At 36.8% G+C, this 19,027-nt stretch overlaps 1 protein-coding gene across 1 annotated transcript in view; it reads right to left on the reverse strand.

The window, feature by feature from the left end:
• Positions 1-1,140: 1,140 nt before the first annotated feature.
• LOC306871740 (peripheral-type benzodiazepine receptor-associated protein 1-like) overlaps positions 1,141-19,027 on the reverse strand; it is a gene marked incomplete at its 5' end in the record, with an annotated part of 102,173 nt that continues 84,286 nt past the window's right edge. Inside the window, 12 exons of the mRNA XM_079419865.1 lie at positions 1,141-2,705; positions 2,918-4,137; positions 5,338-5,457; positions 6,645-6,716; positions 6,801-6,904; positions 8,266-8,319; positions 9,942-10,010; positions 12,656-12,824; positions 13,884-14,014; positions 15,597-15,693; positions 17,687-18,427; positions 18,854-19,009. Of these exons, the coding sequence (XP_079275991.1) occupies positions 3,895-4,137; positions 5,338-5,457; positions 6,645-6,716; positions 6,801-6,904; positions 8,266-8,319; positions 9,942-10,010; positions 12,656-12,824; positions 13,884-14,014; positions 15,597-15,693; positions 17,687-18,427; positions 18,854-19,009 (1,956 nt within the window). The 3' untranslated portion in view covers positions 1,141-2,705; positions 2,918-3,894. The remainder of the gene's footprint in view (positions 2,706-2,917; positions 4,138-5,337; positions 5,458-6,644; positions 6,717-6,800; positions 6,905-8,265; positions 8,320-9,941; positions 10,011-12,655; positions 12,825-13,883; positions 14,015-15,596; positions 15,694-17,686; positions 18,428-18,853; positions 19,010-19,027) is intronic.

Below are 19,027 nucleotides of genomic sequence, written 5' to 3' on the forward strand. Positions count from 1 at the left end.
TTGTATTTTAATCAACTTATTTTTAAAAATTGCTGTATAAACTTTAACATAATTCAACAAAATGCATGTTGCAGTATATTTGTCATACATAATGCACTTAATTTAGTTCAATGAATTATTAATTGTAAAACATTTCTGTTTTGCATGTCGTATGTTCAAATTGCAATCAATCAAACTCAGTTTCCTCAAACATTAAGAGTTTCAAGTCTGTATAGACTTTGGGTGCGGTTCATGAGCAGTGCAGAAGTGGAAATGTGTGTGTGTGTGTGTGTGTGAAGGAGGAGTTTGAGATCTCCAGCGTTTCTCCAGAGGAGACGTGGACACCTGGACATTGGGATGTACAGTGCAGTCATCCATAAAGTAGAAAGCACTACTAAACCCCTTGCCACAGTGTAGTGTTTCCTACTTTATGGATGAGTGTACTGTTGGCTGCTGGGAAACTTCACGCCGCTCGACGCAGAACGACAGAAAAGAGAGAAAAGAGGAACTGGCTTGGTTTCGTAAAGCCGTGCACGTCTCATCGTGTCAATGCACATCCACGAGAGACGGCGGCACGCTTGCAGAAACTAAAGCCAGGTTTCTCTGATTGCTGTTGCTCTAAAATCATTGAAAATGTCTTGTATGATGCATGTAAACTTCAATAAAACAGAAACAAATAAAACACATGTGTCTTTGAGTCAGGGTCATTATTGGTAACGAAAACTGAAACTAAAATGAAAAAACATTTTTTGTTACCTGAAATAAAACACTTTCATTTTATTTATTAAACATAAAAAAGCATGTTTGTTACTTGAAACAAAATAAATGTTAGCTGAAATTTTATTAAACAAGCATTTATTGCTTGTTAACTAATTTTTTCAAAAATATTTCTAATTTTCATTTAGTTTAACTTGACGTACTAAAATAACTAAAACTAAAAAAAATAAATACAATACTAAAAACCATACAGACATACATAAAAATCCCCCCAAAATACTAAAAAGTACAAAAACTTTACTAAACATTTTAACTGAAATAAAAATGGAAATATAAAAAATGACTATCTATAATATCTAACATACCTATAATATTTATAATATTATACTAAAATACACAGTAATATGCTAGAATCTGAATGATACTCCATCACAAACTCATTTTATGTGAAAATATACTTTATTTCTGTAAAAAGTCCATATTGCAACAAGTCTGAGGATTCACTTCAAGTAAATCCCTACAACTTTCCCCACAAAGCAAGACGCCTGTGTGACTATCCAAAAACATGGTTTCGGCATGCACAAAAGAAACCTGTAAAATACTTTACCAAAAGAAGCCGTATTTACAGGTGAGTTTCCAAAAAATGCATTACAAAAATGTACAAAAAAACATCCTTCAGGACAGACACAAGAATAGAGTCTCGTTCTGGCTGTATGAAAATATCATACCTTAAATCACAAAAATACACTGAGCTCAACGCCGCCTCCTCTGCGTACGGCCAAACAAAGCTACGTGCAACTACTACGACACATAAATAGAATAAATAAGGCCGAGTATAGATGGAAACCCATCATGCATGCAGTCATTACAAACACAGCTGTAGTAAACTTGAAGTTAAGACTAAACGAGGTCTTATAAGGCTAGTTTTTATTATGGCCTAGGATACGCCTACTTGCAGTAGCAACAGTTACGATGGTAAGATCTGCGGCCTGTGCGTTCCTCAGCTTCACCGTGGCAGGAATCACAGCATGCGTCTGGATTATATAGTGCAGCGAGGGGAATATCACCTGACTAGTTGATATTAAGGGGCTGTACAGCGCATCACTACCCATGAAATAATCAAGGATGCTTGTTTGATGACAATCTACAAAAATGCTAAAGCACAACTTTCTTTGTATATTCTGTTCTGCCAGTTTGAGAAACGGTCGAAACTTTCACCTACTTCCTGTCTGTGAGGACATTTGGGCTCTAGCTCCGCCCTTGCAAACGCCTGGCATTCTGTGATTGGTCGCTGTGGTGACGTGCAGAACACATCAAGATTTGGCAAGATTGTGTGGTTTGGACAGTCTCGCCTGAGAAGAGCAAGAGCTGACTTAAGACGCGAAACTGATGAGCGGTTCGACCTGAGAAATGATTTCATGTGAGCCCTGTAAGACCACAAGAACCAGCGGATGATGCTAGAAAAACAAATGCATTATACTGCAATGTAAAGTTGAAGGGTGTGTGGTGTTATTCTCACATGTTGTGTCTCTATTATGACGCTCCTAAAACGGAGGAAAATAAATTAGGAACCAAGCAAGAAGAGTTAAGACAGAGCTCATGCAGAAAGAAGCCAATGTTTCTCTGTTTCGTGAATTATTAATGATGCTATTGAAGAGTGAGTTCCATGTCGTTGAGTTTGAGAAAAGGCGAAGCAAAACTAAATACAAAGTTCATTACGAACAATAAAAGCTTCAGTGCATCATCAGATGCACAATATTACATTTACAGAGAATGATCAACATTTTCCGGTTCAATATGCCATTTTAGCATGCAAACAACATAAATCATAAAGTTGAAAATGATAATAAATATGTATTGTTGTTGGTTTTTCTTGAGCAAATGCAAACATGATGTTCAACTGGGTAAAAAAGCGCATAAGAATGTAATTTATTGCCTAAATGAGCACAGAGGTATGGGAGCCCATTTCTGCAACTGAATAAAAAAATAAAATAATTGTGACTTTTTTCCTCACAATTCTGATCTTTTTCTCAGAATTGCATGATATAAATTTGTAATTCAGACTTTACATCTCACAATTCTAAGAAATACAGTCAGAACTGTGTGATGTAAAGTCGCAACTGTGAGTTTCGCAAATTACAAGATAGAAACTTTAAGAAAATAGTCTTTTTTGCCCTTAGAATTGGACTTTATAACTCAGAATGGCAAGTTTATATCTTACAATTCTGAGAAAAGAAGTTAGAATTGGGAGAAAAAAGTCAGAACTGCGAGATCAAAACAATTATGACTTTATTTCTCACAATTTCTAATTTACATATTGCAATTCTGTCTTAATAGTTTATATCTTGCAATTCTGAGGGAAAAAAGTCAGAATCGTGAGATAAAAAGTCGCAATTACCTTTTTTTTTATTCAGTGGCACAAATGGGCTTCCACACAGTAGTGTGTAGAATATAATAAAACACAATTTTCAGTAGAATACAGCAACGGTACTAATGAAATAAACTAAAAGTGCAGAAAATATTGTGATATAGATTTAAAAAGCTTTCGGCCAGTCGGTGATCATTCAGATTTTCTCCAGTAAAAACGAATGAATGAATATGTAACGATTTGAGTTCAGCTCAGTCTGTATGGGTTTAACTAACCGGTTTGTATTATTCTAGCTTTAACTGGATAACACCAGCAACATAAAACAGGTGAAGAGACACAGTTCTGCAGTCTTGGACCCTACTTGTAGTGCAAAATATTTTTATAGCGACAAAGAATTATTTTGTCACACTTTATTTTCCAGAATTCCTGGAATAAATATCATGTCAACATATCTCCTCTAAGTGTGCTCTGCCTTTCAGTGGATTATGTTTGTGAACACTAACAGATGGTTATTCGTGTCTAGATGCTGTTATATTGAAGTTAAGCGTTTAGTTAGAATATTCTGCTATCTTTTTACTCTTCAAATGAGTATTTTTATAGCTTTTCAACAGGCATTAGCTCTAGTCACAGCTTTAATGGGTTCAAAACCCATTTCCCTATTTGCACAAGTATTGCGATTATTTGCTTTTTTGAAAAAAAGAAAAAGGTAAATCTGCATCATTATGGCAAAAAATCAGAGAATGAGAAAGATTCTCGTATCGGACGGATACACACTCAAACTGACACGTCACACGAGAAAAAGTGCAATCTGCAGATCTTCAAGCTCACAGCTATTCCTTCTTGCTGGAGCCCAGCTTTCTGAAGAGCTTCCTGCCCTTGGAGAAGAAACCTTTCTTCTTCTTCTCGGGCAGGGAGGCTTCGGGGAACGGAGGGGTCGCGGGTGGAGACGAGCTCCGGGTCGGTTTCTGATCTGAGTCTGGCTCAGGGTTTGGTTCTGGCCGAGCCGGAGGATTTGGGTCTAGCGGAGAGGAGCTCATGGGATCAAGATGCTCAGACGATTCTGTCTGGCTCACCTGGGAGATAAACAGAGGAAAGATGAAGCTAAGCAGGTAGTTGAGATTTTAATGCCATGTCAGATATTTTATACAAAACTAAATAAATAAATATTATTATAATATGCTTAAAAGAACACAAGCTGTTTAAATGTCTATATGATAAAAATTCTAAGACTGTTTCTGGTAAGTTCTTATTTAAAAAATTCCAGTCCTTAAGAGGGCTAAGAGATAGTTGACTTTCAACCAATTACATAAGAAAAAAAAAGTCTAAAATTATGTAAGATGAAGGAGATTTAATACTGCATATATTAAATACTGTATGTATGAAATGCTATGGTGGGAATCCAAAGTAGCAGGAGAAAAAATACAGCAGCAGTTACAACTCTGAACATCTGACTTTATGATCTTAAATGCTTCAGCTTAAATTACAAAAGCTTATAAGGCATGGCTCTCACCATGAGTTTAAAGGGACAGTTCACCTAAAAATAAAAATCTCGTTAAAGCACTAAAACAAAACCTACAACTAATAAATTAAACTTAAAAAAAAAAAAAGTAATAATAATAATAATAAAAAATAATAATAAAATAATAATAATAAAAAAATGACAAAGTATGTATAATTATTAGAATAAATAAATAAATTAAATTAAACCTGAAAATATGAAGATAAAAGGTCATTCAAAATATTAATAAAAACTATAATAGTATATAAATAATACTAATATAACACTGGTCCCTAACCCTGACAAAAACAAAACAAAACTTTAAATGGAGAATTATTATGTGAAGATTAGAGATAATTTGCTGGGTTTTCTCAATGCAAACATTCTGGATTCAAAATGATTGAATCTCTAAAACTTTACAGTACTTCTTTAGAGTTTTTCTTTGTCTGAGAATGTGCATTGATTCTAAAATTCATCTTCAGACTCGCAGTGTAATGTTCAGAGTCATTACATCTAGAGACGCTAGAGAGGGTTTGCTGCAGGTCGGGTCAGATCTATGAAACACTTACGGTCACTGTTTAAAGTGAACACCTCTCCTGGGCTTCTGAAAACCATGCAAAAATAAAAACAAACACACATAAGACGACATGCAGAACAAAAGACAGCTGGAGAAACTAATGCTGTTAATCAGTGATGGACAGAACAGAATGGAAAATACATGCAATGATCAACATTAATGCATGCAATAAACACACACACACACACACACACGTACCTGTGAATCCCTGCGGCTCTCCGTCACCGTGTGCTCTGTCCGCGCTGCATCTTCTTCTGTCTCTGGAAAAGCTTGTAGGAAGTTGGACGGCACGAGGCCTTTGTGTCCATTGAGATCCCCCTGAAAACCACAGACCCATCATGCACTGCTGCTTTGCTCAGTCATTCAGTGTTCATGGCCGTACACAGGGATTAGAAATACAGAGATACAAAAACTGAGCGGTTCTGGGATATATTTTCATTCCCCTGATCTACATATGTGCATTTGCCCTCCATTTAATAACAATAGCTTAGATAACAATCTTAATCTTGAATAACAATAGCTTTAAAACTAGTCTTCAGTCTTTTTCATAAGTAAACAAGAAAAATACAATTTTCATTTTTAGGTGAACTATCACTTTAAATTTTGAGCACAGAGCAGCCATTGACATCACTATAAAAAGGACGCAGACACGTGGGGGTTTCTTGTCAAATTAAAGGAATAAAGGAAAAAAAAACATTAAAGAACTAGATTTTATAGTAAACTAAAGCATCTAGTGCTGAGAGGGAGCTAACTTTCTACAATGCACATAATAGCTGAATAAATTACACAATTATTTAGTTAATATCTAATTGAGTTGTTAATTGAAAAAGCTGAAATCAAAATGTAAATATTAGATGAAACACTTACAAGCTAAGATACAACTAAAATACTAAAGGAAACCTAAATAGCAATAAAAATGGTAATAATAATACTTGGGTAATAGTATTGTAATAGTAACTAAAGTTACTTTTAAAAGTAAATGCATTACAATATAACGTTATTGCATTTTTTTTAATGGAAAGTAATGCATGTTACTTTCATGCTACATTTTGTCACCTAGGCTGTGCTTACTTAATACTTAGTACTTACTTACTTAACTGTAAAGGCCCTTTTACACCAAAAGTGAAATGATTAAGCCTCAGGCTGAAGGGACTGCCCCTGCAGAGTAAACTAGTTACAAACTAACTTGCATTATTTATTTGAAAAAATAGATATTTCATTGTAAACTTAAAAGTAGTTTGTTACTTTTGCGTTACTTCTGAAAATGTAATCTGATTACATTATTTGCATTACTTGTAATGCGTTACCCCCAACACTGGCTCTGACAGATCAGCTCAGATCTTTGCAGCACCGAAATACAGTTATTATTAAGCAATTACTTCACAACTTTTATTATTCACCTTGGAAATAACTTCAATGGTAGTACAGCCACAAATGTGTCATTGCACAAAACTCTTATTTATTATGAATATACTAACAGACAGACAGACATGAAAGAAACTCACATAGTAGAAGCCATCATCGTCCATGTCACCGAACACATAGATGATGTCGCCCGCGCTGAAGGGTAGTTCAGCCTGGACAAACAGTACATTAAACTCTCATGCTTTAGACCGTTTACTAGTATAAGAAGCTTTTTTTTGTCAAAGTAATCATGTCACCTCTATGTCTGCATTAGGAGAGCTCTCTCTGGGGTCGTAGTCAAAGACGGCCACCATCCTGCAAGGTCTGGAGCTTCCCATCGGGCCGGCTGAGCGACTGAGGTCTGCAAGTCAAACACGTCTTAATGAACGTCTTTAAAGATGCAGTCAACAAAAATCGGAAATGAAGCAGCGCTCAGGGTGAAAATGACACAGCAAGCGAGAGAAATGGCAGAAAATACATATTTATTTGATATCGAACATTTGATATATTAGTGAAGTCTCTATTATGGGTTTATCAGGCGATGGTTTGGTGTCCCTGCAGACATTACAGAGCTTGAATGTGAAGGAAACGCTCTCAACGACCTCAAAACATGAAATGACAATTATATCTAAATCTACTGTGATGGCTGACAGTAAAAACGGCTTAATCTAAAACGGACAACTACTTCAAATGTATTCTAGCATTTTATGCATTAGTTACAACTATGTTAATATTTGATTTAATTGAAATATTTGTTTGCTGTGAAATATGGTTAAAAAAAAAAAACATTTAGCAACAAATGCCCATTCTTAATTTTTTTTAAAATTTTTGATAATGTCATAAACTTGTATATATACACAATTATCAGTCAAAAGCTTGGAAAAATTACTGTGTAAAAAATGATGTAATATTGCGGAATATTATTCAAATGTAAAATGTGATTTATTGCTGTGATCAAAGCTGAATATTCAGCATCATTACTACAGTCTTCAGTGTCATAAGATTCTAATGGCTTTGCATCACAGTGATTAATTATACAATAAAATATATTCAAACAGAAAACAGCTTTTTAAAATGAAAACAATATTTCACATTATTACTGTTTTTACTGTAAGTCAGATACATATGCTATGCACGTTTATAAACACTAAACTTCAAGCTATGTAAGCTTGAATTATGCATTATTGTATAATGTTTGACCACATTTCATAACAGTTATCAGTTTCAGGTCCACAAGTGTCATGGCAGAGGAATAGTTCGAAAACAATTTAGCTGAGGAAGCTAATTAAACGGTTAATTAAATGGTTGACGTGTGTACAGTAGCAGCAGTAGTGTCAGAGTATGAAACTCAATCTATCAGGCTCAGACTATATCCATCGAGAATGCATGTAAATTATGTACAACTCATTCTTCATTTGTGTTAAAAACCTTCTTGTAAACCTACTGCATGATAAACAGACTGAACAGAAGAAAAAGGCACTTAATGACACTTCAAGAGAAACACTGAAAGTACATGCAAAGTGAAGCAAATCACAGAAGACATGAACTCAGCTGTCAAATGAGAGACTGAAAGATCATTATTGGTTAGTTCAGAGACGAGGGTGTGTGGATGCAGATCTCCATGGTAACAGCATGCAGCGCTGCATCAGTACATCAACATGCAGTTAACTGTCATGCAGCTGGAAACATGAGAGAGAGACAGGATGGGACAGGAGCTCAAACCTTGACTGGAGGAGTCCATAGCGGACGTGTCGTCCCACACCGCGGCAGACTCCACTGGAAAAGGACAGAAGTGGGTGGGGAGGGAAGGGTTAGACACAATCTGATTGGCTGCCTGACCTTGATTGACACTGGGGCTCATGGGGAAAAAGTCAAATCAAACTAAACAAAACCAAATAAAACCGAACAAAATGAGCCACAGCGCTTTGAGGATATGAGTGAAGCGGTTATGAGCCACAATCACTCACTCACTCACTCACTCACTCACTCACTCACTCACTCACTCACTCACTCACTCACTCACTCACTCACTCACTCACTCACTCACTCACTCACTCACTCACTCACTCACTCACAACACACACAACACAACACACTCTCTCTCTCTCTCTTCAGGCAGTCAGCTTCAGAGAGGTGGTTGACCAAAGGGGGTTGTGAGCCCAAACATTAGAAAACACTGGTTTAAAGAAATCATTCCAGGTTCAATATAAATTTCACTTAATACAAAAATATTTTTATATGTCATTATTTATTTATATTTTATTATTATTACATTTTTCAGCTTCTTTTTTCTAAAAAGAAAAACAGCATTTGTGGCATAAAGTCAATCATTAAGTTATTTTATATTATATATAATTATTTTAATATATTATTATTAATTATTATTAATTTATTTTGAAATAATAGCATTTGTGAAATAACCACTTACCATATATTATTTATTTAGATTTTTTTTAACATATTATACATAATTATTTTAATATATTATTATTATTATTACGGTTTGAAAAAATATTATTTGTGAAAGTCAATTACTATTTACCACTTATGTTGTTGTTGTAATTTATTTAGTATTTTTCATCTTATTTATCTAAAAAAAAAAGAATACGTGCAATAATGTTAATTACCACAAAATACTTATTTTTAATTATTAATATCATACCATTAAAATTTTGTTCAAAAATTAAAAACAGCACTTGTGGCATAATGCAAGTTAATACTATATATTCTATTACTATTATCATTCGTTTTATTTTTATCAGGTTCTTTTTGTCTATAAAAAGAAAAACAGCAGTTAGAGTTAATGCATTTGCAACGTAATGCAATATACATACATGTTCACCAGAGACTAAGTGTGACTGATTTACTTACGGACTTTGGTTGCATTTCCCAAAAGCATCGTAAGCCAGTGGTTTCTACAATCTACCTAAGCTTACGTTGATTTTGGAAAATGCAGCCGTGATCTGTAAACATGAAGCTTGATTTCACATGCCATTGCATTTAACAAGTGTTCTGCTTTTTAGTGGCCATTCGTGTAAACAGACTTGAGTATGATATTATTGATTAAATACTGTTTTTCTCCATCCAAACAGCCTTTCCTAGATCAGAAGAAAAGATGTTATTTTTTTGATGCATCGTTTTCATAACAATAGCATGTACTGAATCATGCACAAGAAGACCAGGTTTGGTAAAAAACTTAAAATTAAAAGGTTAATTTTGATTTCATGCTGACTGTGGTTCAAAACTAAACCAACGAGACTAAGGACATCTAATGTTCGTGCCCCCCTTTGGTCAGAGTTCCTGATGCAGAAGCAGAAAGCTGATGGGAGTGAATTCAGCAAACCAAACGCAGGTGAAATCTCGGAGAGGAGGAGGAGACAGCGAGCGCTGACACACACCTTTCTTGGAGCGTCTAGGTTTCGGCGGTGCAGCGGGACGGCGTGGAAGCTGTGCATGTAAGCGGGCGTCTTTATGAAATTTATACAGGATACGTGGGGGAAAAAAAAGACAAGTAGCAGACAAGAATGAATGAGAAGCCAAAAGAAAAGCAAAACCTCACAAAACAAGGATCAAGCTGAAAACATGAATAAGAATAAGCATTAGCATCAGCAATGAGGCACCAAGTGAGAAAGAGATGAATCACCACTGCAGCAAAGCATTCTGGGAAACAAGGTCTCTGAACAAGGTCTCCACTGTCGCTCTTTGAACTGCTTACAGTGACCACAAAAACACACATTACAACAACAGCACTTTGGCACTTTTGTAAAAACAGCAAAGCTTTGTGATCTGAAATGAAACTGCAGACTGTGGAACATAAACCAATGAAAAGCTTGTTTCTGATACGGGTTAAACAAAATCAAATAACTGTGATTCCTTATCTCACAATTTAAACTTTTCTCTCATAATGCTGAGAAAAAAAGCTAACTCATGAGATATAAATGCGCAACAGCAAGAAAAATCTCAGAATTTTGAGATAAAAATTTAAAATTGTGAGACATGAACTTGAAAAAGTCAGAATTTTGAGATAAAACACTTATAAACAGTGATGTTTGTCAGATATACAGTGGTGGCCAAAAGACAGATCTAAAAATATTGACCCTTTTTGGCCTCCAAAACATGATTTCATTTCATAATGTTTATGAAACATGCAGATGGTTGCTCGGAGCACAACAAATATCAGATGAAGCGAGTCGTACTGTTTTTATCCACTTTTAACTTTAATATTTGGTATGTTCACCTTTTGCAGCAATTATAGCAGTACATCTCTCTGGCACAGTGTCAATGTATTTCCTGAGAACTCTGCACTAATGTTATCCCATGCCTTCTGCAACTCAAGCCAAAGGCTTTCCATTGAATGCACAATAGATCTGTCCAGTTTATTTTCCAATTCGCCTCTAATTTGCTCGATGGTGTTGAGGTCTGGACTTTGAGGGGACCAGTCCATCATTTTCAATGTTCCAGCAGATGCCTTCCGTCGCAGGTAGTTCCAGCAATAGTTCGTTTCATGGGTATTGCAATGGTCAATTCAACAAAAACAACTGAAACTTCTTATATATGTCAAGTGTTCTAACAATTTTGGCCACCACTGTAAACAGAATCGCCAGATATAAATTCATAATTTGCGAGAGAAATGTCAGAATTTTGAGATATAAACAGAATTGAGATATAAAGGTTCAATTGCAAGAAAAAAGTTAGAATTATGAGATAAAAACTTAGAATTGTGAAATATAAACAGAATTGCAAGATATAAATTCGCAAGAATGATTTTGCGAGAAAAATGTCAGAATTTTGATTTTTTAATTTGTGTGATATAATTGTGAGATATAAACAGAGTTAAGAGAAACGTTGCAATTTCCTTTTTTCTGTGGCGGAAACAGGTTTCCACAAACTAGATTAAATCAAGAACAGATTCACGAAATGCAGTGCGGAATTAAGGTGTACTGACTTTGCAGAAATGTTCACATGCAACACTTCAGGCAAGACACTGCCGGTGAATAGGGTAAAAATGTTTAACTAATAAATATCACTAAACGTCCATAGTCAATTAATCGGAGCATTTTTTTGTAAATGTTATGTTTAAATATGCAAATTGCACATTATCTAATTAAATATGCATACATTTCCAGAACAGAAATCTGAATTCAAAATTCTTGCTTCATTTTGTTGACATTTTTAAGGTTTTTACAGAGGAGATTTTGGAGATCTCTTTATATCACTCCATAAATAAAATACTGTCAAAAGCAAGAAAAACATACATTTTCACCATGTTTTAGGAATAAAATGCTGTTATGTAAATCAGGTGAATAATATATAAACAAATCCCCTTTAAATACCTTAGATGAGACTAAAACTGTAAAGTTTGGTGTATATATGTGCTGCTGAAGTGGAGAAAAAACTACAGCTTATAAAGATATGTATTTTAACTGAAATCTACACATAAAGTGTAACTTAATTCTGTATTTAGGATATTTTCTTTCCAGAAGTCTGAAAGAAGTCATGTTATGGAACCAAAATCTCAACGGTTTTACCTTTAGTGTCTTGCCTGAAATGAGAGAAAGACTACAACACGTAGCTTAACGGATTACAAAAAAAGCACCACATATCACCACCACCGCCAACACTTCAAGAACCTGAATTCAAGGGAAACCCAAGTTCCTTAAAGTTGTTAGCTTGAAGCCTATTTTGAAGCTCATGTCTACAAGCGTGATTCCAGCAATGCTAAAATGTCAGCTGCAGCTGGATTTTTGTGGCTTTTTCTTTGAACGATTACAGGGAGTTAAGAGATTTATTTTTTATTTTAGAAACATGCTCAAAATATGACCTTAAATAAATGTCAGTCAGACTACAGCTCTGCTCCAAAACCTAGTCAGTTGTCTATCTAGACAGCATTTTAAGATCCTGATGTGAAGCCAAGCAGTGACATTATGCTAATGATTTTTAATGATTACAGCTGATCTCAATAGAGCGTAATGCTAACAAATGGTCAGGAATCAAATAAGAACTAAAAGAACATTGCACGCACAAATATTTTGTGAAACATGATATATGTTGGTGTGAAAACTGACAATGAGGTGCAGATGTGCGAGTCTGATGCATGCACTGATAAACGCACCTATCTTTTCCATTGACGCCTCTGTGGAGAGGAAGCCCTGCATCAGGAGCTGGTCTCTGGTCTCCTCATCATCAACCTGGATCTCTGAAACCATATTAGATGGCACATAGCCACGACGGCCACCCACCTCGCCCCGGTAGAAACCATCTGCATCTTTGTCCCCATAGACCTGCAGAGAAGAAACACTGCAATCAACTTTCTACAGGAACTTCATTAAGTTCTGAAATCATTATGAACAGCAAAGTGATATTTTTTTTGGTATTATTTGCTAATTATAATGAGAGCAATAATGTTTTGCAGGCCGCACTGGAGATTAACATTTTGTAGGCTAATGTGGGCGAGAATTGACCGTTTTTAAGCATTTCTTTCTATGTAGGGTTGTAGTTTTAACCCTATAAAACCTACTTTATCAAATTTCTAAGACCTTTAAATGATCAAACCTTGGTTGAAAAACCTGTTGCACACAATCTACTCCATGCCTTCTGTCTTCTGATTGATAGTTTAGACTATTTTTGCAAGTAAAAGTCCTTTTTGTTAAATGGTACAACTGTCCACCTGGTGCTTCACGTGTCTTTTTGCTGTCAAATCTTTACTGATTTTCAGAGAGTAATCATAACTCTATAACTTTTGCACTGTTAGTAATACTTCAGGATGAAGACCTACTGGACTGCTGCAAGTGCAACTTATTTGATTATTTGAACTTTTTTTCATGTTCAGATGTATCAAATCTAATCCTCAGGCTTTTGAAAAATGTTTATTTCTTCATCTCTTAATCATCATTGTATTGCGCTACATTATATGTTTAGATCGTTTAGATCTCATCTTACTTAAAACATATTATTGGAGATACAGAGTGATGACTGACATTTATATCATTTTTTGTAAGTATCTACTATACTGTTATAAAGATCTCATTGATTTACAATACATGCTTCAGAATATCATACTTTATGGCCATACAAATATCAGCATTTGCACCGAATTGCATATTTCTGCTTAGTTTGGGCCTCTGATTAAAACTGAGCTGTTTTTCCTCCATGTTCTAATTATATTAGACTATATGAGCCATAAAAGCTGAATGTATCAAACATAATACAAAACGTATATGCAAACTTAATATAAACTGTTCCATGTCTATTATTGACTATTATTTCACATGGCACACTGTACAGGGTTAAAGACAAATTAATCTGTGAAAATCACAACCTCAAATTCAACTGAGTCATACCTTGATAATCTGGCCTTCTTTAAAAGGAAGCTCTTCTTCATCAGCATCAGGATTGGGTGACATGACTGCAGGATCATATGGGAAGAGGGCAACAAAGACTCTCACCTCATTTTCTCCAGATGCTCTGGGCTCTGCAACACCAAAGAGCAAACTTGTCAAGAAATTATTTCATAGGATATATCATGAGACTAAGACCTCCAGTATTTATGCAAAAACACACTGGTGGTTGATCTGGACATGTCATGCCTGTATCACATTTTGAGAAGATGAAGTTGGAATTGTGCAAAGTTTTGTTACATTTTATGTGACTTTCCATGACGCATGTGAAACACTACAGTTAGGAAACTAATGTTTGTGGTCTCCCCCGCCTGAAAACCATAATGGTGCAGCCCAGGCGTGTCCTTAAGTGAGGTAATCATACTAAAACCTCCTGATCCTAAGCCGCCATGAGCCGCTACAGAAACGTGCGCTCATGAGTCATCTGTACAGAGCGAGAACGACAGGAAGAGAGAAAGAATGTCTAATCAGATAATAAAAAAAAACTTGTGATTTTCAATAATGTTGTTGTGGAAGAGATTAAAACTAAATAATATAAACGACACTAAACAAATATCCATATAATATTTAATGAAACCAACCCAGTTCTGGTTCTCAATGTTGATTAGTCAAGCTAATATTTCCCATAATGTGTTGGGAATCACAATTTAGCAACTGTGCTGAACAATCGATTACTGCATGATCTGATAAAAATGCATCACTGCAAGTCAGAAATGGATAAAAATGTCTAATAAATAAGCCAATCCAACTGCATAGATAAAATGACATACAAATAAGTGGAAAGCAAACAAATGCCCCAAAACACCACCCATACTTTTCCTGTGCTATTTATTGGGCATGCATGCAAGATAAAACTGCTGTTCTGTACACTGCAGACTGACAGCAACCCTCAAGCATCTGTCAGGGTCATCAGGTCAAAGGTCAGCACTCTGAAGCCATCAGGATCAATTTCCTGTTTCTAGATGGGTTGGATGAGGGTGGGTGAGGACTATAGTGTAAAACAGAGATGTATAATCAGTGGTGCTAATAGGTGTCTGTCATGTTTGTGTTAAGCTCCAGCAGTGAGATGTGCTCATCTCATTAGTGAGGATCAAGACCAGCTGTAGCAACAATCAAGGGCAGATCAAAGACAAGAGGACATTTCACAACCTCTGCGGCTCATATTTGAGGGCAAATATGAAGAAAAGGGGCTACATTCGGGTAAACCACCTGGCCTTCAATGAAAAAAAAAAAAGATAAAAAATTAGTAATTATGTATAATTTTTCTTTTTTTAATTGTAAAAGTGCAATGGTACTAGGCTACAAAGTATATGTCTGATAATAATAGTAATAGCACTCCTCAACAAGCCAGTTCTGAAAATATTACATGCCAAACTTTAATACAATATGTTTCAGGTTTGATCAAATCACTAACCCTAAAAGTAAGCAGAATAATTAGTTTTAAGCATGACAGAAGTCTCAATTTAGACTAGGCTAGATACATGTGTTGGTTTGGTTTAAACTAAGTTCGGAGAAGAACAGTTAAGGGCAGTTTAAAGTTGGGTGGGTGGGCAGTACTCTGAAATGGATAAATGAGAGAGAGAAAAGGATGTGATCTAAATAAGAGCTGAAGACAGTTCACGTTGAGAGAGAGAAAAGGAAGTGAGAGAATCTCACCTCTATGTAGTCTAATTTCAGAGCGTGGCGATTTTGGAGTGACATCGCACCACATTGCACCTGGATCTGCCAACGAAGCTTCTCTTCCACCTGCCTCCTGGTTTGACAGAAACAAACAGTTAGATAACGTGGGATACAGCCATGAACATCACAGTAACACTTCAGATTAGTGAACACGTATTCACTATTAACTAAGAGTTTTCCTTCAATAAACTTCTAATTTGCTGCTTACTGATAGTAAGCAAGTTGTTTGTAGTAGTTATGTTTAGGATTAAGGGATCTAATATTGTCACGCAAAATAAGGCATTAATATGTTCTTTACAAATAGTAATAAACAGCTAATATGTGAGTAAAATGCAGGCTAATAAGCAACTAGTTAATAGTGAATAGTGTTCCCTAATCTAACATGTTAATAACATCAGAGTGGAACAACTGTAACATCACACAATCTTCATGTAATACCACTAATGTACACTAGGGGCCCCAGACTAGAACAATCGCTTAGGAGCCACATTTTGACAAATTACAGAAGCAGAACAGTCCATATTAAATGAATTTCCAAGCTAGCATTTGGAACATTTGCTGTACACAATGTTCCTGTCTGCAGCTTACTTTGCTTAACTTGCTACCTGTTAACCAAGATGCCTGAAACAGTGTCAACTAAATTTAAGAGCGTCTAACTATGTACAATGGACTGCGATTGCATTGGCCAAACATATCTGTGTTTGTGCACCTTCCTAGGGTATATGAAGAAGCCACATATCAACATGATATGAAGTTCTGGTATCTTAGGCTATTTGAAATCACTGTTGCAAGCTCTTTTGTACTGAATTAGTAATTAGCCTGGAGCCCTGAAATACACACACAAGTCGAAAAAGCCATTGCTCAAGCGACATTTGATTCCAGACCAACAGAAGCAGCACTTGGGGTTGTTCTTCATTGCAACAGTGGAATTATGGGAACAAAGAGGAGATCCCTGTGCAAGCACAACATACAGTTTCATACAGCACTTCGGTGTTGTCCAGTCTCTACTTTAACTGCTCAAGCAGTCTCTGGACAACCTTGACAATATGTGGGTCAAGAAACATCCCATTTGTGTCAAGGAAGGAGATGCACCAGAGCAAGAAAACCTATTGAGTGATGATGCACAGCCACAGTCCTACAACAGCAATGTTCTAATTGAACACTGGGAAGAATAAGACATAGGACAAATGCATAGAGCAGTGCTGCCAGCTACACATCTACAAATACAAAGACGCCTTGACTAGAGACTAAGAGAAAGGGTGTAGGGTACACAAGGAGTGCGATGTACAGGCTTAAACCTTTTGCATACACAGTAAAATTAGTGTTGGAGAGTCATTGAGCACTTGGTGGAGTCCCACATGACACAGTAGCCGCTGTATGTGGTAAATGCATGCATTTTAAATGTTAGCTCCATGTAGAGCTGGGAACAGAGAACCACTTCTTATTTAAAACTGATGTTTTGTTTTTGTCTTTCAGTTCCATTAACAATTTTGGAACATTTGCATTCTTCCTGGATAACTTAACATGAAATATACATACAGGAATGCCATAATATTGTCTATTCCAAAAGGATTGTAAATGCAAATGTTAAGTAGTACTGGAACCTGAATTTCTCAATTCCTAAAGATTATCATTGTTAACTCCAACAATAGCCATTAAGCCAGGGGTTCTCAACTCTGGCCCTCGAGGTCCTCTTTCCTGTAGATCTTAGCTCTAACCTTAATCAAACACACTTGAACCACCTAACAAAGGTCTTCAGGATTACGAGCAAGTGAGTTTGATCAGTGTTGGAGCTAAACTCTGCAAGAAAGTGGATATTGAGGGCCAGAGATTAGACTCCCAGTTCTAAACCTTCTAACTATGATACAACAAGTTGGACAAATTAAGCTACAGTGAACCGATTTGGGTACTGCAACTGATTTGGATGCTAACTTGGTTATTTTTGCTTTTAGGATGCAAAAGGTTTTAGCCATCTCCTAAAGGGATGGACAGGTTCTCAAAGAGAGCTTCTTAAGGGATAGATGGCTGTGGTACAACAGGAGACAGATGGACAGAGGACAACCCACCCATGAGCGGCTGCTTTGGGGCAGTTCTGGCTGCGGTCTGCATGTCAGGGGCAAGTGGTGATACTCATTGTTATCGCCTTCCACCCACCACTCTGAGCTCATTTGTTCTAACACCACTTCTCCAGGATCAAACAGCTGAGGCTCCTCGTCGTTATCAGTTCCATACTCTACGTCAATCTCTGTTGAGGCTCCAGTGGGCGACTTCACACGGTGTATGGTCTTGCTAAGTAAATACGGTCCCTGCCCTGTGCCAGAAGTCATCTGGCTACGGAGCAAGGCCTCTCTCCTGAGTCGGTCGCCATGGCCTTTGTGTGGTGTACGACGTGCAGCCACACTTACAGAACTAGGCCCAGCGTACAGGCTACTGTCAGAGTCCAACTCCACCTCCTCCTCCTCATCCAGATAGTTGATGGTGTCCACCGTGTCAGCGTAGTGCACTCTGGGTCTAGTCCTGACTGGCACAGTCCCTTTGTACCTCACTACGGGTGAATCAGATTCCATTTTACGTCCATGATTGTGATGTTGGGGCGAATGTCGACGACCCTCATGTCCACTCTGGCGGCCCTTGCCAGAAGTAGTCCGGCCTGGGGAAGGCCTAGTGTGGGGTTCAGATTCGCTGTTGTCTTCGTCTTCCGTGACTTCTGGGATGCTAAAGAGCTGTTTGTTGTGGTAGGCTTGAGGGGGGAGCTTTATAATCCTCTCCAAAATTTCTTCATCGCTGTCAGGTTCCCACATTTCAGACTAGGGTTGTTTTAGAGGAGCATTGGGATTTACCAGAGTAGGAAACGAGCAAGGTGTAAGATCGAGAACATATAGAAGAGGCAAAGATTTGATTGGTGTCAAAAGTGGAAAATAGAACAAAACAAGGAAAAGAAACAAGAAAATTAAAATGCAACAGAGGAAATATAAGAACAGAAGAACGTAAATGACATGCATGGCTGAATCCCAACAAGTTTCCACTTGTTAGGTCAATTGCAGCCAATCAGAACCTGCTAGATGTTTAATATATCATTATATTGAGCAGGATATTGAACCTGTGACATTTCACTATGAGCATGATTACCTGGTGCAATACCAACAAAAAGTCTTGGCACATTGCAATAGGACTCAACTTTTTGTCCAAAGGTTCACTGAGGAACACTACAACATTCATGTGCATGTACATACCCTGCCCGTAGGAGCTGTACTGTAACCTCTGGAGACGTCAGTAATAGGCTCAGAGTACAGATCTTCTTCCTCTTCTTCCAGAATATCAGACAGGTCAGACCGACTGCTCTCCCCGTGGTAGTCTGGGGGAGGGTCCATAAGACCACCAGCATAGACCTGATAGCGTACCACAAA

Source organism: Barbus barbus, assembly GCF_936440315.1.
Source record: "Barbus barbus genome assembly, chromosome: 6".
Lineage (NCBI taxonomy): Eukaryota > Metazoa > Chordata > Actinopteri > Cypriniformes > Cyprinidae > Barbus > Barbus barbus.